We start from the raw sequence: 22553 nt of genomic DNA on the forward strand, positions 1-22553 counted from the left end.
ATCTGAGAGCCTGGGCATTCTGCAGCACAAGTTAGTCTTGTCATCTGTTTGGGTATAAGGAAGAGTCTCTATTCTTTTAGTTCCATCTTTTACAAAGTGTACCCATTGCTGTTGTGCCATTTTGGAGCTAGGACTAGCCCTCAGCAAACCTGGGAAGTAAATGAGGTTTGTGTCTGGCAAACTCTCCACCCTCTTCCCCTGGATTGGTTCTCCTGCCCCCCTTCCATTGCTCCTATCTGCCGAGTTACTCCATGGAACCTCCCTGCTGAGACCTGCCAGCCCTAGTTTCTAGATCTTAACTTCTCCTTCTCCATGTCATCTGGAGGCTTTGCATTCTACAAATTGGCTACACATGAGGGTTAATTTGAACTATCACCTGTTTCCTGACAAAGCAACCTGGTAGGTTGCACGAAAACCCTTTCTTCTTTGATTCACCAAGATTTACTATTACTCCACAGATAGTATGTGCTCATTTTAAAAAGGGCTTGTTCATGAAAATGACAGCTAAATTAATCTAGTAGTCGTGTTTTAAATGAGTCCTCTTGAGACAAGCGGCACAATGCCTTTCTGCAATGGAATTTCATTCATGGCAGGGATTTTGGCCAAGTGAGGAAACAAGTTTTGGACGAGGCTCTCACATAGGTGAGTACCTTCTCTGCCTGCCAGGGTCTGACCTAAAGCTTATCTTATACCTCCTTGGCATGTTTTTATGTAAATACTGGGACACTGTCATTGTAAATCCTTTACAAACCAGCAGAGCCTGGTAGAAAGAAAATAGGCTTTGACAGCTAACCCAACAGAGACTCCTTGCTTAGGCCACACACCAGGCAAGTGGCTTGGCCAAGGTGTTCCACAAATGTAAATCATTTACTAACAAGTCTGGCCCATATAAAATGCTCAGTTGTTACTAATTTTATGTTGAGTTTTTTTTATGCCAGAGAACATTTCATTCCAAGGGACTATTCTAAATGACTAAATGGCTGATTCTGGCTTTTTAAGTCTAGAGAAATACTCCTTTTGTGTTTTGTGGAGAGAAAAAAAAACACCAGTGATAACTGTACGTATTAGTTGGGTATAAGTTCTTAGAAGAGCTAACTATTTAGACATTCTTTTTTTTATTCAGCAAATACAGACTGAGGGCCAATTATGTGCCAGGCACTGCCAGGTACAAGAAAGATGGTGGTGACGTAAGAATGTGAGCTCTTGGGCTTCCCTGGTGGCGCAGTGGTTGAGAGTCCGCCTGCCGATGCAGGGGACGTGGGTTCGTGCCCCGGTCCGGGAAGATCCCACATGCCGCGGAGCAGCTGGGCCCGTGAGCCATGGCTGCTGAGCCTGCGCGTCCGGAGCCTGTGCTCCGCAACGGGAGGGGCCGCGGTGGTGAGAGGCCCACTTACCACAAAAAAAAAAAAAAAAAAAAAAAAGAATGTGAGCTCTTCCCCTGCTAGGTGGTTCTCAACCAGAGCGGTTTTGCTCCCCAGGGGACATTTGGCAATGGAGACATTTCTCATTCTCATGACTGGCATCTAGCAGAGGCCAGGGATGCGGCGAAACATCCTACAAGGCCCAGGACAGTCCCCACCACAAAGAGTTATCGGCCCCGATGTCAATAGTACCAAGGCTGAGAAAACTTGCAGTTGACAGTGGGGGGCCCTGGCGGTCTTTGAGCGGGGAAGTGTCAAAGGATGTTGGTGCTGATGCCCTCATCAACCTGAGAGGAAGTCAGCCAGCATAAGGATATCTCATTATATGCAATGGGGAGAATCCCAAAACGCTTTGTGGCAGTCAGTGTTTTAGAAATGAAATCCTGTCTTAAATGTACTAGAACAGCTGCTGAATAGACGCATCTGGTGGAGGGGTGGGGGAGGGGTCAGTGGTGCCACGGTGGAGAAACCCGGCCGTCCCACGGCGTCTGCTCAGCAGCCCTCACAGGAAAACCCGGAGTCTTCAGTCACAGGCCCAGTGATTCCCCTTGGCTATTTCCCTACATCTGAAAAGGTTCACTTCAAGGCCAGTATTTCATCTGATCTTGCAAGAGGGAAAAGTCCAAAGTTTAATCTAATTTCTCACACAAGTTCAATGTCACATGATGATGGGAAATGCAGTCGATTATAGGAAAAACCCTTGGCTGAGATCAGGAGGCCAAGTGCTGCTGACCATCTGGGTGACCATGGACAAGCCACCTGTCCTCCAGCCGCCCAGGTAACTGGGCAAAAGCTAGACTAGATGAGCCCCAAACCCAGAGACTTGTAGCTGAAAATGACTTTAGCCATCTCCAGCCCCTTCTTCTCTGCATAGAAAGCAGCTAAGAAAAAATTGCCTTTGATCCAGAGTCCTTTTCATATCAAAGTAAAAGAATAAAGTTCTCATTTTATTAGGAGTAATAAAAATGACAAACTGAGGTGATGTGGTTTTAGTCTATACCGGTGACTCTCTATCAAGGTTACTTTGTCCCCAAGAGCATATTGGGCAATATCTGGAGACATTTGTGGTTGTTCCAGCTGAGGGGTTGCTACTGGCATCTAGTGGGTAAAGGCCAGGGATAATGCTAACTGTCCTACAATGCGCAAGGACTTATCCAGCCCAAAATGTCAACAGTGCCAAGGTTGAGAAACGCTGATGTACACTGATAAGGAAAAGCAAAATTTCTCAACTGTAGCACATCGTAAATAGCACTTTCTGTTTCTTATGGTCTAGAACCTGGGCTGAGCTGATTATACACTTGGGCGGTGTCTACACTGACCCATCAAAACATATTTGTTATGAAACCACCAGAGAATACTGCGTTCCAGATTCAGCAGATGTGAGACAAATAACATCCTGCTCACTTAGAAAGTCAAGTTGGGGGATACTTGCTAAACGCCTGAGATTTTTCTTGACAACTCTTCTTGCTCTTGTTTTTCCTAAGTGGCTATTCCTGGGCTATTTGTCAAACAGACTTTATCTCCTGTAATATCATCTTTTTCTGTTTGGTGTGGTTTTTGAATTCCAGGCAGACCAGGCCCAGTATAATAGTCTTGGACAGACATTCTTCCTGTCTGGGGTATTTTCTTCCTGTCTGGGGTATTTTAGTTACTGCCCTAAAGTTTGCAAAATGTTCTTTTTTCTGAAAAGATACTCTTGAAAATCAATAAACTTCAGAGAATGGAAAAAACTGATCAGTGACTTTTCAAGATATGGGGCATTTCATTGGGAGAGTAAACATAATAACTCAATCCGAAATAAAATGGATCCAGAGAGTGTACCCTCAGCATTTACATATAGCCTCCTGTCTAGAGATTGTCCTTGTGAACCCAAAAGAAAATTGAACGATATATCAGCTGTGAAAATAAACGTCGCATCACAAAGCGGGAATTAGGCAGTGGACCTAAAATAATGTTTAACTAACTTTACATTGCCTTGTGTCCCCATTTTGCTATATTTCTGGGGAATGTGTATTTGTGGGGACAATAAGTAGAGCTATTTGCTATTCAGAAATGTCTGCCTGCATTTGTTTGGCTGAAGAAATGAGATGGAAGGCAGTGGGGAAACACTGATGGGAAAGGTTGTTGGTAAATATGAGCAGGGCTAATAAGCATTAAATGCAATCTTGATATGCTTAATTATTTTTTAAAATATGGCAAGAAGTGAAATTTTAGAAAATCTGTGATTAGCGTATCCTGTATTTCCTGAAGTATCCGGTAGACCAGTTTCCATTTTGTCAATGTATGGTAAACACTGTAGCTACTCTCCTAATTCCTAAATATTGCAGTTTTATTTTTACCCCAAGGCATGTTATTTCCCATGTGATTTCTTCATCCATTGGAGATGTTCCAGATAAGAATTTTGCCACTCCTTTTTTTTTTTTTTTTTTTTTTTTTGCATGACCTACACGAAAAGAATGCCTTTAAAAAGCCAAACCCACCTTCACTGGCCTTTGGTTGTGCTGTTTCCTCTTCTTGGAATGTTCTCCCCGAGTATCTGCCTCTCCAGGTCAACATCATCAGCTCCCCATCAGCCTAATCTTTCCCAGTCTAGTGAACTCCTATCCATCCTTCAAAAACCCAGTTCAAATACCTCTTTCCCCAGCCTCTCAGGAAGAATTGATTATTCTCTCCAGTATCCTACCATAGGATAATTATTTATGTTGCCTGTTTATTCTTGTAGATGAGATCCTTGAGTGCAGGAAGGTTTTACTCCCCTGATCTATTTTGACTTTGTTATCCAAGGACTAGTATAGTGCCAGGTTAAAAGTAGGCAATCAGCATGTAAGTATTGAATAAATGAGTGAATAATGAGTGGGTGAATGGGTGGATGAACTAGGAAATAGTTCCCCTCTCTGACATCCTTCCCGCACCAATTTGTAATGCCATTTCTGAGATATACCAAGTATCCATATATGTGTGATTTGGTTTCTGATCTTTCCACTGTGTACCCCTGGTCTGTTTGTCCATCCTGCATGGTGTTTTACTTTTTTTTTTAAACTATATAAGTCTTGATATATAGTCGGATGTGTTTTCTTATGTTCTTCTACTTACTTAAAATTATCGTCGCTATTTCTTTCTGCTCTATTCTTCCATATAGATTGTAGGGCCATCTTGTCAAGTTTTGTGAAAAGCAGCATGGAGACTTTGCTTGAAATTGCATTGAATTTAAAGGTTCATTTGGAGGATAATTGATATATTTACAGTATCGAACGTTGCCATACATGAATATAGAATATCTCCTTACTTATGAATATGGAATATCTCCTTACTTACTTAATTTAATTATTTTATAATTAGATTATTGCTGATGCTATGAATGAAGTCTTTAATTTTTATGATTTAACAAAATGAGTTATTGCTGATGTATAACGATGCTACTGATTTCTTCTTATTGCTCTTATATTAAGTAAACTTGATGGGCTTGTTCTTTCTTCCAACCATATATGATGTATTTCTTTGTCTTGTTTTATTATGCTGGCTAAAACTCTGAAGGATAATGCCCAAGAGAAGCACTTATAGCAGGCAGCCTTTTCTTTCTGCTGACTCTAAAGGAAATTATTCTAATATTTTATCTTTAAATGTGATGTTTATTATATGTGTATCATAGATATCTTTAATCAACCATTTTTAGGAGAGTTCCCTCTATTTCTAGTATGCTAATAGCTATTACTATGAACAGGTGTTGAATTTTATTAACTGTTGGTATTCTAATTTTTTTAATGATTATGTGGTTTGTCTCTCTTGTTTTATTATTGTTATGAATTCTAGTAATATGTCAACTACCTTAAATCCCGGAAATAAACCCTCCTCGGCCATGACATTTAAATATAATGCTACACTCAGTAGGATTTTTATATTTATGTTCATATTTGAAATTGAGGTATAATTTTACTTTTATGTACCATTCTTGTATGGTTTTTGAATCAAGATTACATTACCTTCATTAAGTGAATTGTGGAGCTTTTTTTTTTCCTCTCTGCTCTGCAGTAGTCTGTATTGGCTAGAGATTGTTCTTTAAAAATTCGATTAAACCTAATAAGATCATTTGGGATCAATGACTATTTGAGGGTAGATGTTTTACTGCAGATTTAATTATTTAATGGGTATAATTGAATTTAGGTTTTCTATATTATTTTGAGTCATTCTGATAATTTATATTCTTTAAGAAAATCATCCATTTCATATAACTTTTAATTTTGTGGGTAGAAAGTTAGCATTCTCGAGGTTTTTGTTTTATATCATTACTGCATCTGCATTCATGTCCTCTCTTTTATTGTTTGTGCCTTTTTTCTTGATCAATTGCTCAAGGTTTGCCTATCTTATAAATCTTTTTAAAAATCACCTGTTAGTTTTTTAATCCTTTTTCTTTTATTTTTCTATTTCATTATATTCTACAATAATCTTTTTTGTTTCTTTGTTTTACAGTTTGAATCTTCCATATCCTTTTTTTCATCCTGTTTTTCAGTCCTCTGAAATTAGTCATCTTGTTATTGTTTCATAAACAGGCTTGATTAGATTGGCCTGTGTTTCCCAGTTTTCTTGCTCACCCTGGCTTCTTGAATCCTGTCCTTTTCCACTAGGTTCAATGTGCTTCTTACAGAACTATATTATCCCTAAGTGTATCTTTGAGTGGGACCTGTGAGTGGAAACTCTTGGCATTTGTCTGAAAATATCTTATTTCACCCTTGCTTTTGAATGGTAATTAGCTGTGTATAGAAGTTAGGTTGGCAGTAATTTTCTCTGAGCACTTGGATGAAATCTGTAATCTACTTGTCTCGTTTTTGCTGAGGAGAAGTCTGTTTTCATCCTAATTGCTGTCCTTTCGCAGGTAACCTGTTTCTTCAGGATTTTGCTTGTCTCTTTGATATTCTGCACTTTCACTCTAATCTGTATAGGTCTAAATTATTTTTTATTCATCAGGTTTGAGGCTCATTTAGCTTTTCTTAATCTGAGGGTTTTGTGTCTTTTAGCAATTCTGGAAAGATCTCAACTGTTTCTCTTTTTGAATATCGCTTCCATATATGCCCTTAACCCCATCATCTCTCAGCTTTTCAGGATCATCACTCCTTTGCTTCTCTCTCTTCTGCATCTCCAGTCTCTTCTACCTATTGTATCAATCTCATTGACAAGTCAACATGCCCTAATGTCTCCCATCTTTTATTTAAAAAAAAAAAAAATCCTCCCAGGGCCCACCCCTTATTTCCCTGGAGCTATCTTTGTTGCTCTGCTGGACATCACCACCAAACTTTTTGACGAATTTGCCTACACATTTCTCTACTTCCGTGCCTCCCAGTTATCCTTCAGTTCCCTCGAGTATGACTTCTGCCCTCAACAATCCAGAGACTGCTCTTGCCAAGGTTGCCAGTGACTTCCATGTGTCTGAATCACAGTTCAACCCTCATTTAACTGGACCTCTTTCCAGCATTCAACCTGGTTGGCCACTCCTTCCCTAAAACACGCTTCACCTCTTGACTTCTGAAACACTTTACTTTCTTGGTTCTCTCCAAATGTTGGAGCACCATGGGCTTGGAATTGGGCTCTATTTTCCTCATTTTCTATTCTCTATTGCTAATAGGTTTTTTTATTCCATTCACACGATTTTAAATACCATTTACTTGTCACGGATGGCCAAATGTATACCTCCAGTTCCACTCCTCCTCTGAGTTATTGAATTGTGTGTGAATTCCTGCTTGACCATAAAACTTGGAATCTCAGCAGCATTTTAACTTAAACTGCTCAAAGCTGAATTCTTGAATTTCTCCCAAAAGAATGTCTTCCATATCTCAGCAAGTGGCATCACTATCCACCCGGTTTCTAAAGCTACAATCTAGGAGTCACTGTTGATTCCTCTCTCCTTCAAATACCCACATTTATTCTACTGTCAGGTCCTTTAAATTCAATCTTCAAAAGAGAACTCAAATCCATTCACTTTATATCTCTTCCTCCAACATCCTGGTCATGGCCTCTATCATTTCCCAACTAGAAACCACTACCCAGTTCCTGAATCTTTTCTGCTATTAACACTCTCGCTTCCATTTTCAACACGGCGGTCAGAACATCTTTTTTAAAAAATCATCTTCCTACTTGAAGTCCTTCAAGAACTTCCTATTGGACCTAGATTACAACCAAATCCACACTCATTAATAAAGCCTTCAAGGCCCTGTCCTACCTTCAACCTCATCCCAATTTCTCTCCCCCTCACTCTGGTGTTCTGGCCACCCTGGCCTTCTAGTCCCTCAGTCACACCAAGCTCTTTTGCTCCTGCAGGACCTCCGTAGATTCCTTCTGCCTGAAATGCACGCCTCAATGCCCCCACCAGACTGGCTCCTTCTCTTCCTTCAAGCAGCTTGAGGTCACCTTTCAAAAGATGACTTCTTGACCCTCATGGATAACACAGGGGCCTTTCTTAAATCTCTCTAGTAACAGCCTCATTTTTTTCTTTTTTTTTTTTTTTGCGGTATGCGGGCCTCTCACTGTTGTGGCCTCTCCCGTTGCGGAGCACAGGCTCCGGACACGCAGGCTTCGGACGCGCAGGCTCAGCGGCCATGTCTCACGGGCCCAGCCGCTCCGCGGCATGTGGGATCTTCCCGGACTGCGGCACGAGCCCGCGTCCCCTGCATCGGCAGGCGGACTCTCAACCACTGCGCCACCAGGGAAGCCCTCATTTATTCTTTTATAGCCCTTTCCGCACCTTTTCTCTTTTTTTTTTTTTGAGATATATTATTTTATCGACCTTGCAGTTTCAACGGTATATTAGCAATCAACTTTGTTGCCATGATTAACCAGCAGTCCCTTTAGAACACTTCTAGTAAAATATTAAGAAACCTTTGATCGCTGAATTTGTAAAATGTTCAGCTTTCAGTAGGACACTTTACTGAGGAATTCTTTTAGTACCACATTTAATGTGAATGGGCCTTTCAATGAATCATGGCATTTTGGCTCTGGGAGAATTCAAATGCTCCCTCGGATGGATTCTCTGCATTCCAGCAAGGGGTGCTTTGTCATATCTTAGTGTCATTTCCTTGCAGCACGATTCTCCATTTTAGTAAAAATAATTCTGAGAGGTTTTTTTCTCCCCCCCGATCATTTTTCAAAGGAGAAATTGTATAAGGGGGGCAGTTTGCATGTGACAAACTGAAATACCAAAAGACTATTATAACTTAGTTTTATTGCATAGAAACCGTGGTCAGAAGTTGCTCTTTTTGATGGGTTGATTGACTACTTTCTCTGCCTTGACAAATCTGTGAGTGCCATTAGGAGGGAACCAAGCTTGTTTCATTTGTCACTTTATGTATACCCAATTACTAGTATATATAAATAAATAAAGATCTCAAAGTGATGCCATTTTTTCTTAAGTAGAGCTCTGATGAACATCTTCCCAAATTGTGACCGTAGTTGTCATCCTGACTATACAGGCCTGTACAGGCCTCCCAGTCTCTTAAAAAAATAATATTGTCTGCATGTCTTTTATTTGTTAATGGAGGTTTAAAACTTTGAAGGTCCTTATAGGAGCCACACAGTCTCATAATATTTTAATTTTGTAAAAATTCAAGACCTCTTCACATAGATTGATATGCCCCCAAATAGACTGCCTGTGATGGTTTCTGGCTTACTTCAACCACATTTGCTTTCAAGGATTCCCCTAGCTCTGCTTCTTGCAGCTCATTGGTGCCCGGGAACATGTATTTTTGTTTTGTTTTATTTTTGTTTTAAATCATGACTTAATACATGGTCCTGTCACAGGTGGACCTGTACCTGAATAATGAGAGATAAGACCATCCTTACTTCATGATGTTCAAAATATTTAACAACTGACTTGGCCACCAACCAATGAGACTGGCACCTTGGCCAATCAGAAGGGACTTTCAACCTACACACACCCAGAGGTCACACCGGGGCCTACTGAATGCAGACACCTCTCTGGGGAAGGCAATTCTATAGACCCTATTGGTAGCCTTCATTTTCAGCCAACTCCCTCACTTTTTTTTTTACCGTGTGCAGGCCTCTCACTGTTGTGGCCTCTCCCGTTGCGGAGCACAGGCTCCGGACACGCAGGCTCAGCGGCCATGGCTCACGGGCCTAGCCGCTGCGCGGCATGTGGGATCTTCCCGGACCGGGGCACGAACCCTTGTCCCCTGCATCGGCAGGCGGACTCTCAACCACTGTGCCACCAGGGAAGCCTGAACTCCCTCACTTTTGAAATGCCTCTTCTGAAAGTGGCTTAAAGCCTTGGAACCTTCTAATTTTCCCATAGTCATGTCTTATTTATACCTACCTGGATATTCTATAGATAGGGCAGCTTTGGTCAAAAGGCCACAGTAACTAAGGTCTGCCTTCCAGAACTTGCTGAGCTCAATGCAGGTTATAGCAACCAGCTCAGGCTCTCTTGGGTTTTTCCATACAGTGCCTTGTTTGGGGTAGGGAGAGTCTCATTCCTTAGCTGATGGCATGGCCCTGTCCTCTTACTGTTTCTCCACATTCCTTTCTGGCTCTGGTGTGGGGCATGGAGGCTCAGTGGAGGATTTTCAAAAATCAAAGCACATCTCTGTTTTTTCCAGGTCTGTTCACAACTCATCCCCACTGGAAAGACAACGCCCAGTGAGGGATGCTCACTCCCACTCAGGCCTTTGTTCCTTGGCGTCTGTTTGTTTCATGTCCAAGGCCACCTGCCTCCAGGTGACTGACTTCTCTAACGCTTTTCTTCGTCTTGGCTCACAGGTCCACACGTTCCGAGGCCCGCACTGGTGTGAATACTGCGCCAACTTCATGTGGGGGCTTATCGCCCAAGGAGTCCGATGCTCAGGTAGGCACGGAGCTTTCCTTCCCCTTTTCCATTTACATCAAGCGCCGCAATGATGAGCTGGAGGGCATCTCTCCAGAGCGGGGAAATAGGCCCAGATTAGCTCAGAAGTCTAGCTTTCTGGAAGATTCAAGGCATCTCTGTGCTTAATGGAGAAACTCCTCTAGGTGTTTGCTAGAATGAAAAGGATTATCTCTGTTTATACAAGAAAAGAAAAAAATCCAGGGGAGTATATTTTCTTAGGTACCTACCTGCCATCCAAACTAGGTAGCTGTCCTTAAAAGAAAAAACTAAATCAATTCCAATGGAATTGCATAGATAGAAAAGTTACATTGGTTTCCCATCTTCTATTTATCATGCCATTTAGCCTCACCAGTGAACCTTCGGGGAGATGCAGTTATTCTCCCCATTAAATAGATGAAGAAACTGAGCCTTAATGATCATCATTAATTTCCCCTGGCCACATAGTAGGTGGTGGAACATTGATTTGGCTCCAGAGCCCATCATGCCCAGTATTTTTCTGCCATCAGATTAGCAGTGAAAATACACACCTTGATTTGATATCACATATTTTCAAAGTGCTTTGAAACCCTAGGTGCTTTTCCACCTAGAACTAGACACACACACCCATTGCTAAGAGCACACAGCACACCTTATTAAGATACATCTAACAATACAGCAAAGAATTGCCAAATTAATGTGTAACCAGGCTTCCTACTTCATCATGCCATGCTTTTTCTGGCGAACAGTTCCGGCCGGAAGCAAGGATAGCCTCCTGTGATACATTGACTGGGTTTCCACTGACAGCATGACTGATTTCTTTCTTGCTAGGGTATGATTTTAAAAAATAATTCTTATGAAGCTTTTAAAATAAGCTAATGACACTACATTAAGATGATCTGTTTCCCACAAATGAACTTATTTACAAAAAGAAACAGACTCACAGACACAGAAAACAAACTTACGTTTACCAAAGGGGAAAGGTGGCGGGGGAGATAAATTAGGAATTCGGGAGCAACGTATACACACTACTATATGTAAAATAGATAAACAAGAAGGACCTACTGTATAGCACAGAGAACTCTACTCAATATTTTGTAATAACCTATATGGGAAAAGAATCTGAAAAAGATAGATACATAACTGATCACTTTGCTGTATACCTGAAACTAACACAACACTGTAAATCAACTATACTTCCATAAAAATTTAAAAAATTAAAATTAAAAATGATGATCTATTTCCCCATACTGCCCATTTTGGTTCACAGGATCATGGGACCTTAAATCCTTTCTCTGCCTGGAAAGGGCTATTTCAGCTTCTACTATATAGATACAGCAATCACCTATGGTGATACCTGGACAGGTCCAAGCGTGCTCATGTATGTCAATTCCTCTACCTGCCCCCATCCCAGATCCATGAGGCAAGCAGTAAATGTAGGTTTGGAGGCAGACTCTCCAGAAATGATCTAGATACCCTGATTACCACAAAAGTTACAAAGTATCTCACAGTTCAACCACTGAGAAAAGTGGTGGAATATCTGAATTACTCAGTGGTCATTAGTTCAACCTGTTCAGATTATACCTACCAAAAATATCCCTAATTGCTTCTATTATCCAATTTCAGCAGGAAACTGGTCCAAAGTCAATATTATGAGAACAAAACTCGGGATTCAGATTAGCTGTGAACAGCAACTTGCTCTGGGATAAGAGAGTTTGGGTTTTTTGGGTTTTTTTTTCTGTGTTTGTTTTTTTTTTTAAATAAAACATAATTCTAAGGCTATGTTACTATTCTCCAATGGCCACTGTTTAACCTCATACTTCCTCTGAGCAGCAGGAGAACTGAAAACTGATCATTAAATGTTTGGAATATCCATCATTACCTCTCAACTCTCCATATTTTACATAATTTAAATATTTTTAAAATTAACTAGACTTTATTTATAGCATATAGAATTGTATTCGTTTGCAAAAACTGAATATTTTTATACTTGTTAGAAAACATCTTCATTTTAATGACATATCAGTATTTAACTCGACATAAAAACACTGTCATTTCAGACCTTAAAATGAAGTTTATAAAGAAATTAAAAATAGAATTATCCTATAATCCAGCAAGTCCACTTCTGGGTATATACCCAAAAGAACTGAAAGGAACAGCCCTTTGTACACCTACGTTGATAGCAACATTGTTCACAACAGCCAAAAGGTAGAAACAACCCAAGTATCCATCAGTGGATGAATGGATAAACAAAATGTGGTATATACATAAAATGGAATATTATTCAGCCTTTAAATGGAATGTTCTTCAGGAAATTCTGTCATGGGCTACAATATGAATGAACCTTAAGGACGTTATGCTAAGTGAAATAAGCCCGTCACAAAAGGACAGATACTGTGTGATTCCACTTCTATGAGGCATCTAACGTAGTCACATTCGTAGACGCAGAGGCAGAATGTGGTTGCCAGGGGCCGAGGGGAAGAGGGTCCAGGGAGTTACTGTTTTATGGGTACAAGTTTCAGCTTTGAAAGATGCAGAAAGCTTTGGAGATGGGTGGTGGTGGCTGCACACAGTGGGAAGGTACCTAACGCCCCTAAACTATACACTTAAAATGGCTAAAATGGTGAATTTTACGTATATTTTACCACATTTCTAAAAAATTGTTTTAAATGAAGTTTGTAAGAATTCAGTGAGTAAAAATGACGAATGAAATAACTTAAGCATAGCTGGGCAGGTATCCTTATATTTTCTATCACCGTATGTGCTGTTTCTTCTATTTAACGCTCACGTAGTGTTCCCACACTTCAGACTTCACATATAGTAATTTATTTGATCCTCATGATAACCCTAGGAGTAGGTGCTATTATATGCAAACAAGAAAACCAGCCTATTCTATTTAGTTCAGTTCACCAACATCTGTATTCACTAACTAGATCTATCAAATGTTATTGAAGTTTACCTGAGCTTTGCTGAACTTCTCATGTTGATAAAGCTAAGATAATTAGAACTGGTTTTGTCTTTGGAGGGGGATAGACAGAACTCAGCCAGTAAACATGACATGAAAACCATGTAATGACAAAAATCGTTTTCTGATGATTTTACAAAAGTTCAGATCCTCTCAAATCCTTGGTGTAGTTAAGTGCTTTTATTTAAAGCAACTGATTACAATATTCATTATCGTGTGTATAATATGTATATAAAATATAAAAATGATATTATTATTCTTTACACCTATAAAAACAATCAGTATTAGAAGGTACTTTGAATAGATACCAAATCAACTTTGAACATCTTCAGCATTAAATTTTTATTTTCCAGAACGTAGACTGTGCCTTGTTATTGTTAGAGAGATTCCATCAGTGGATGACAACCGCTAATAAGGCTTTTAATGGGCACATTGAACTTAAAAGCACCTTTTCAGCTTTGGATTTGATATGAGCTTTATAAATAATTAGTCTTATCATCACATTACATGGCATTGTTCTAAATTGTAAACTCTCGGGTACTCCCACCGGTGGCCAGTTAGACAGTATTTCCACTCAACAGGTGTCAAAATAAGGCAAGTAGAAAGGAGAACGGCCTACTGAAACTGCCCAGCAAGGAGGACAGGGGTGGAAAGTATGGGCAACTCTCCAGGAATGCGAAAGAGGATGCCAATGGTCATGGGTCTCTCAGACCAAAGATTAGAGATTCCTACAGAGACAGTCATCATGTCTTCCGTAAAAGGAGTGTCACGAACTTAAGGGAAACAACCTCGCAAAAGTCCTAGGTGCCCTTTATGAGACACAATTTGCTCTGGGAATCCAAACCCAAAAGCCCTCATATGGACCCAAAGTTTCCAGTTCCAAAAGGGAAAAAAAACATACAAACAACCTGGCTAATGACCAAAACTATCTCCATGAGATGTTCTATTCTTATGGTCCAGCCACAGAGAAGGCTTACTGAGAAAAATGGAATTATATAAGTTTCATGAGTAAAGATAGATTTCATACTCATCTTGTGGACAGCATCACCTCTAAGTGGGATGGATGTTTCAGAGAGATACAGCAAACTCCGGGTGTTTTCATTTTTATTTTTGGTAACATATAATTTGTGTTGAGCTTTGACAAAAGGGCCAGGCAAGCGTAATGTGGCTTCTTTGTTTACAGACTGTGGATTGAACGTACACAAACAGTGTTCCAAGCATGTTCCCAATGACTGCCAACCTGATCTCAAGAGGATCAAGAAGGTGTACTGTTGTGACCTGACAACACTCGTGAAGGCCCACAACATGCAGAGACCCATGGTGGTAGACATATGCATTCGGGAAATTGAAGCAAGAGGTTTGGAAAAAAAAACACCTTATTATAGTGATTTTATTTTTACTGTTGTCAAGGAGACTTTCTTATAATTGTTAAATTGACTCTCCAGTACTGATCTTGGGGAAATGGTCTGCCCAGGCCCATGCACGTGTGCACGCGTGCACACATGCTAAATCCAACCAACGACATCAATTTCTGTGTCACACATAAATCATGCATGTACGCATTTAACACACACTTGCTAAGCATTTAGCATGTGCTACACACTGGGGATATAAAAGTCACAGTTCACACCTTCAGGAAATTCATAGCATAATATGCAGAATCAGGGGTTGGGGGCAAATAAATAAATGCTGTGAGTACATATATTCAAAGCACTATTTAAAAAAACCACGGAGTCACAGAGGAAAACATTTTAATCTTATCTGAGGAGAGTTCAGAAAGGGTTTATGGCAGAGGTGAGGTTTGCATCGAGTCTTTGAAAGTGCTTCTATTAAATAAGTAAAGAAATTTTTGGTCAACACATATATTTTCTACCATATAGAAATTCACTCCTAGTATTGGTTCTGTTTATTTCAAAGAGGAGAGTTAAAAAATTGAAAAGATCTATTCATTGAAAATTGAGAAGGCAAGGAAGATAGAAACATTTCAAAGAAGAGATTCTTTATATTATGCTTGAGTCATCTTTCCTTTATTTGTGTTTCGGCCACTTTTCAGTATCAAAATGCTCAGTGATATAGTGGATAGAGTCTGGTTAGGGAGAACTGGATTGTTGGATGTAATTTGGGTAATTGGAAAGGCTTTTACCATTGTAGCCATGTATTTACCCTGCTATAGTTGGTATCCATCATTGTGTCCAAACTGGCTTAATATATTCTACAGGTATTTATGCATTCGCCAACCATCCCATTCTTTCCAAAACAAAGCAAAGGAGGATATTGTAACTTGTTATCCCAAAGCTTTTAGAGATAGGAAATTATTCCCTCTTCCATACAGGATGAAAACGATAGCTATTCTGTTCCCTTAAGACTTGCTCATTTCATCTCAAATTGTAAGAAATGCCTCCTGCCTTTTGACTGCTGTGTCTGTCAGAGCTGAATGCGAGCTTTGGAACCTGGTGAAGCTGTTGATGCAGGGGCTGAGCTGAGTACGAGTTGAGGGGGGTGCCCTGACTCTGGATGAGTGGCTGGGAAGAGCAGCCCTGGGTCCTGCTGTTTAGAGGACTCCGCGACCCCAAAGGGTCAGCTCATCAGCCTCTCCAGAGCCTGCAATCAGTACCTGTGCTTCTCTGAAGAAGCTGGGATCATCCCATAGGGATCCTCATCAGAGACTCCTAATAATTTGGGCAAAGTCACTACCACATCTGGTGTCTAATGTGTCCACGGGGAGCACAGCACTAAGCATGTCTAGTACAAGAGCTAGAATAGCGCAAGTGAGGAATTTATACGGAAGTCACAGCAAAGGGACTGGAGCTACAGGCATTAGGGGCCTGTGCAGGTGAGCAGAACCAGAGGATGGGCTGGAAGAAATTCACATGATGCTGCCATTCCCAGCTTCATTGCCACCACTGCCAACATCTTACCCTGTCTTCCACCCATAGCAAACTTCTTATTGTTCTCCAAATGCTTCTACCACCACTTGTTTCTGCATGATATGGCAGAGTGAAAAGATCATGAACTTGAAGTTAGATTCCCAACCCCTTCTCATATTAGCTATAGTATGACCTTGGGCAAGTTACTTACTCCATTTGAATATCTTTTTTCTCATCTTTAAAGTAACAGAATCAGTTGTACCTCCTAAGGTAGTTATGAGGGTTAAAATGAGTTGATCCATATAAATGACCTAGTACAGGGCCCAACATAATAGGACTCAACTGTGTTATTTCTTTTGGTTTTTTCTTGGAATGACCAACTCCCCTAACTCCACCTCCAAATCTGTGTGTCTAACCAATGTACTTAACCCATAGCTTTCAATGCTGTCACAGAGACTCCAAATAATAGTGTCTTCAAAAAGCTAGAAATCTCTCTCTCTGGCAGCAGCCCAGGGCTCATGGAGCAGCTGCCCAGGAACAGGCACCCAGGCCCTGCAGGCTGTTGCTGTGTCATCCTTGAGCGCTGTCCTCACCTGCATGGTCCCAGATGGTTATCACCATCTCACCTGCATTCCAGCCAACAGCAAGAGGGCATCCCCTTTCTCTTCAAGTCCATGACCCAGGCACTATACACATCACTTCTGCTCTCTCCACACTGGCCAGGAGTTAATGGCCTCTGCGGTGGATGTTGTTCTAAAAACCAAGGGTTTTATCACAACAGAGGAAGTGGAGAACTAGTATTGGACGGGGAGCTGGCAGCCTCTGCTAACTCTGGCAAACTCCAGCCTGTCCTTCATGCTGTCCTTTAAAGATAGCTCCTGAGTAAGACCCTCCCCATGGCCTATTCTGTCAAAAGGCAGTGTTAGTGTCCACTGCACTGTACTCCCCTGTGCCACTGTGTCCTTGCCTCTGTTGCCGTGCAGGTTACAACTGGACTGGAGCATGCTTACATGCACCACCAACTAGAACAGGATGACACCGGGCCCCATCTTGTGGGCCCATTCAGTAGATCGGTAGTGGCATCCTAGACAACTGTCCTGAGACGGATTCTGAAACTGAGTGGGGCTCAGTGGGAGAAAATGCTGAGGTCAATTAGGAATGTCTCCTCTGGTCACAGGAGAGAGGAGGGGTAGGATTTATGCCATGCATTTGTTGTCTCTGATGCAGACCCCATGTCAGCCCTTACATATGGCAGATAGTACATGTGAAAAACAGAAATGCATGTCAGTTATCAGGAGTTTGATAGAGTATACTGCAGCAGCAGTAGAAGCTATTTATTTGCTTATTTATTATTGCTGTAGCTATAGTTTGATAGCAGCTAGTTTTTGACTAAAAGGTCTGAAATCTTGTCCTCTATCCCTTCAGATACTTTGGAAATATCTTAACAAATCAGTGAGATCTAGGAGCAGAGCCCACATCTTTTTTCTTAGACTAAATATACAGTGATCAAGTTTCCAGAATCATTCAATAGAATTTTATTTTCCTGCATCCGTTTGTATGATCATTTATTTGAAGGTATACCAATCAAATCAATCATGTGTAGTTAAACATTTAACATATTGTCATGTTTATGATGAAACATATAAGGCTATAAAATCTGGATAGTTCCAGTAAAATCAGGATATTAGGTACCACACACATGCATACTTGTACTGTGTACCTAGTACACTGCTACATGCAGTACGGCATATGGATTGAGATGCTGCTGCGAGGAAACTAGTTTGCTGCAGCGAAATCACATCCAGCTGTCAGATGAACAAAGGAAGCAGGAGACCACGGTTGACGAGAATCTTGACCACGGGTTCACTTCGCAAAGCCAGGCAGGAGGAATACCAGGTTGCTGAGGTCTCCACTGCCACACAAGCAAATGAAGACAGACTTGCACAGAAACCACGATGGACAAGTTCAAGTTCTGACGTGACAGCATGTAATACATAAGAGCACTGACGGTGTTCGCTCATTTCCTGATGGCGCGCAGTGTAGACAGGAAATCAGATTCTCTTTTAGATGCTTTAGGAAGCTAAAGTTAAAATCTGTCTGTCCCTTTTTTTAACAGGATTAAAGTCAGAAGGGCTTTATAGAGTGTCCGGGTTTACTGAACACATCGAAGATGTCAAAATGGCATTTGACAGAGGTAGGCTTGCACGTTCTTGAGTGCCAAATGACTTATCCTTAGCGTCCTCTCTTTTGGAACCAGATTTTACTCATAACGGAAATGGGTTTTTAGAGCTACTGAGAGCTGTTCTTTAGGAAGCCAAGGAGTAACGGTTTACAAATATCATAGTTCTCTGCTTCTCTGGGGAAAGTGTTTTTTTAAAAGTCGTGGACAGTTGACCATATGGAGAAGTGAGTTTAAAATACTACTTGAAAATGATCAGACAGCATTCGGTGCCATTAAGGTTCTTGACTTGGTTGCCCGACATTTATGGTCAGTTCACATGGCACCAGGGTACCTTCTGCATCCTCCATCTCAGATCCCTTTGATTTCTTCTCCCAGAGCTCCAAAGAAGAGAGCATAGGGATGGGGTACCCCTGGCAGTGAAGCAGGGGAAGTTTAGGAGGTAACTCCTTTTGTTCTTTGTGACTGTGCCACACGTCCTCTGGGCCATATGCTTTCTTAGGTCAGATATCATGAGCCAACTTGGGAACTTATTAAAAATACAGATCACCAGGGCCCACCCTGGGGACTCATTCAGGAAGCTGAGTGAGCCCAAGAATCTGTATATCTGTTGAATGATCCAAATACTTCTGGTACAGCCAATCAGAGATGGAACGTGTAGCCCACTAGCTAGGACCTGCACTCTGCAGAGTGGTAGACAAGGTCTCTGATGATCTAGCTGCCCTATCTGTCCAGGCTCATAGCAGTTCCTCCTGTCTGTATACTCTGTACCCCAGCAATACTGAAATACACCCTACCTCTTTTCACGAACAAGCACCTGGGCTCACGTTGCTCTGTCCATCTAGAATGTGTTCACATCTCTGCCTGGCAAGCACTTACCTATTCATCAGGTGTCAGCTCAAGTCTTTCCTGTCACGACTCCTCCCCAACCTCCCCAAGCTGACCTAAGAATTCCATTTCCTTTTCCTCTGCCCGCCCCCTTGTTTCCACGTCTCCAGCACAGCAGTCTTCTTATTTCCTTGTAATTGTTGAGTTGCAGGCCTGACTCCCAGTCTAACTAGAGTTATATCTGAAGGGAGTACAGTTGGCCTTCTGTATCTGCAGGTTCCATATCCATAGATTCAACCAATCATGGATCAAAAATTTTTTTTTGAATTCCAGAAAGTTCCAAAAAGCAGAACTTGAACTTGCCACATGCTGGCAACTCTTTATGTAGCATTTACACTGTATTAGGTATTGTAAGTAATCTAGAGATGAGTTAAAGTATACTGGAGGATGTGCCTAGGTTATATGCACATACTAAGCCATTTTACATAAGAGACTCGAGCATCCCTGGATTATGGTGTCCACACAGTGGGAAGTTCCTGGAACCAATCCCCCTTGGATACTGAGGGACAACCGTATGTCTTTTCTTCTCTGATGCACTAGGGCTTAATAGTGCCTGGCACATGGTAGACTCTCAATAAATATTTGTTAAGTACATAAATAAGGGGATCAGATGGCATATCTGCTACACTCTTATTGTTTTCTGTACATTAGGAGCTTTTTTAATCCTCAGAACCAAATTTGCTGAGGCATTTGTTCTTTCAATTCTCTGTATAAAGGAAAATGCTAATAATCCCTATATGATTGAAACATTTTTCTATCCAAAAAGTTTTATAGACTGCAACAATTAAATTGGACTGGTATTTACTAATGGTAAAACAAAAAGTCAAAAAATGTCTTCAGAATGATTGTAAAAATAGTAAGAAATATAACATTACCTATACATGAGGGAAGGTTAAAGTTTCCCAGATTAAAGTCCTAGGGACTAGGGGAGAAATAATCAAGTGAAAAGAAACTTCAGGAAGCCTGAAAGAGACATTAGAAACTGAAGATATTCAACCATTATTTTCTGTATGTGATCTTCAAATCCAAGTCCAAAGAATACTAAATAAGAGATTCTTGATTTTTTTACTTCAAATTAGATTGTTATTCTGTTATGAACCTTGGTGTCTAGAATGTAAATTACTGTGCTAGATTTCTATTTAGCAAATTACCAGGGGCTGGGACCCAAAGAACTATTTTAAGTCTATTTCACTACTTTTTTGGCTGCACTTACCCTCAGACCCAAAATCCCTCTCACCAAACTTCTTTTGTTACTTCCTGCATCTCAGTGTTATTAGAAGCCAAAGTAGTCAGCTGAAACTTGTAAAGGAGCATTCATTGTTGGATCTTTTTTTTCTTTCTGGGCATGCTTTAACTTGGTGAAATAAGGTCCTAATTAGGAATTGGATCATTGATTGTTTTTCAGATGGTGAAAAGGCCGATATATCTGCCAACATCTATCCAGACATAAACATCATCACTGGAGCCCTTAAACTGTATTTCAGAGACTTACCCATTCCTGTCATCACCTATGATACCTATTCCAAATTTATAGAAGCAGCAAGTAAGTATGGAGAACTAATTTTCTAATGGCACCAAAGTTTTAAGTGCAATGCTTTTGCCTTCAAGAAAATTAAAACTCAGACCTGATTAAATTATTGCATGAGGATTTGCTTTGCCAAGCGAGAGCACAATGGTACAGTTAAAAGAAAACCAGGCGTAGTTCACCAGCTGAGTTGACCCAGTACTAAGCCAGCTCTACTCAGCTGAAGCTAGGTGCCAGGCAGTTCTGTCTCTCCCCATCGTTTCTCCTATGCTGGGAACCAGCACAGTCAGGCTTACTCTTATATGTTGAAAGCAGAATGTTTCTGCAGCAAACAATCAGATGTTCTTCAATGAGGACTGTATAGATGAACTACTTTCATCTATTAGGCAGAATCCCATTGCTAATCAATTAAAGTCATACCCCAAGTTTTGCACGTGGATGCTGTTCAAAATTAGTAATAGGCCCAGAATATACTGTGTCAACTACTATACTAGGAACTCTCACCAATATCTTCTTGTTTAATCTTCCCATTTACCTGATGAATCACGTACTCTAATCCCATTGTACAGAGGAGGAAAGCTAGGCTTGGAGAGCTGAGCTCACAGGTCCAGGGATGGCACGTCAGCATTGGACTTCCATCAGTCCATAGCTGCTCATTCAGGGTTTGGCACTTGGGTCACCACCGTCAGGAGAGAGAACCATAGTGTGTATATGTGTGTTGGGGTGTGGGGGGAATTGCACTACACTTTGTCCAGGAGCACAGCGAGGAAGGGGAGATTTAGGTGCTAGAATGAATGACGTAGAAGTCAAGCACACCTCAAGGAACTTTTTATTAAAAAAATATATAACCTTTAAAGGTATGTGTTGCTAAATATAATAACAAGATGCCTGATGGGGAGAGATGGGGGCAGGCTGGGATTAGTGCAAGGTGTACTTTCCAGATGAGCTGTGGCCCTACTCCCTGGTGAGAGCATTCTTTCCTGGGTCCTGGAGAAGGTTCTGGAAGCCGGGTGCCCTCTGCCCCAGGAGGAGTGACCAGGGGAGCTTTCTTTGAGTGGCTGCCAATACCTATCAGAGTCCTAAAAGGCAGAAGCATGCAGGCTCCCTCCCATTGTTAATATACCTACTATCTACTTCCTAACCTGGACGGCACACTGGGCTTAACCGTGCCAACATTCTGGTGAAAACTGCCATCAGTGCAGACTGAGCTGGCTGGCTCACCTGCCGGTGCCCTCGCATTGTAGAGTGTGTTCCGTCATGGAAGCCTGCCACGGAAAGAGCTGGTAGACAGCTTCAAGAGAACACTCCCAGGTGTGGTCCAATTTAAACTAAAGCTGGGGATAGTGAGTTTTCTAGCAAATCCAGTGTTCAGAAGATGGGCAAAACACAGTCGGTGCATACGCCACCAGCAAGCATCTGCAGGTCTGCAGGTTTCTGGAGGGCAAGGGGCGTGGGCAGCCTCCTGCCACACAGCCAGTGGACGTTCAACACACACGTGGTTCCCAGCCTCAAAGCCTTTTCTGGAATACGGCAAGACACGGAACACATCGATTACTTTAAGTGAAATGTTAGTAGACTGCCCCTTTTTCTGCAACCTGAACAAACCAAACTTCTTGTTACTTCCCTGAAAACTTTAATGTTTCAACACTGCACGAATATTCATTACATGTGATCTTCACAGAAATCTCCAGTGCGGATGAGAGGCTGGAAGCGGTCCACGAAGTGCTGATGCTGCTTCCTCCTGCCCACTATGAGACCCTCCGGTACCTGATGATCCACCTAAAGAAGTAAGTTCACACCTCCTCGGCGCTGCTTCTGCAGTCCCTACCTGCCCTGGGCAGTTAACGCATCAGGAAAAGTTCACAG

General features: G+C 41.3%; 1 protein-coding gene across 4 annotated transcripts in view; it reads left to right on the forward strand.

The window, feature by feature from the left end:
* The window catches only part of CHN2 (chimerin 2), a 383768-nt gene that overhangs the window by 349328 nt on the left and 11887 nt on the right, over nucleotides 1-22553 (forward strand). For all 4 annotated transcript variants that reach the window (XM_079932005.1, XM_079932006.1, XM_079932004.1 and 1 more), the window contains 5 exons: nucleotides 10182-10266; nucleotides 14412-14585; nucleotides 18212-18289; nucleotides 20568-20705; nucleotides 22369-22474. In XM_079932005.1, the coding sequence (XP_079788131.1) occupies nucleotides 10182-10266; nucleotides 14412-14585; nucleotides 18212-18289; nucleotides 20568-20705; nucleotides 22369-22474 (581 nt within the window). The remainder of the gene's footprint in view (nucleotides 1-10181; nucleotides 10267-14411; nucleotides 14586-18211; nucleotides 18290-20567; nucleotides 20706-22368; nucleotides 22475-22553) is intronic.

The sequence above is a fragment of the Stenella coeruleoalba genome (assembly GCF_951394435.1).
Source record: "Stenella coeruleoalba genome assembly, chromosome: 9".
Taxonomy (NCBI): Eukaryota; Metazoa; Chordata; class Mammalia; order Artiodactyla; family Delphinidae; genus Stenella; species Stenella coeruleoalba.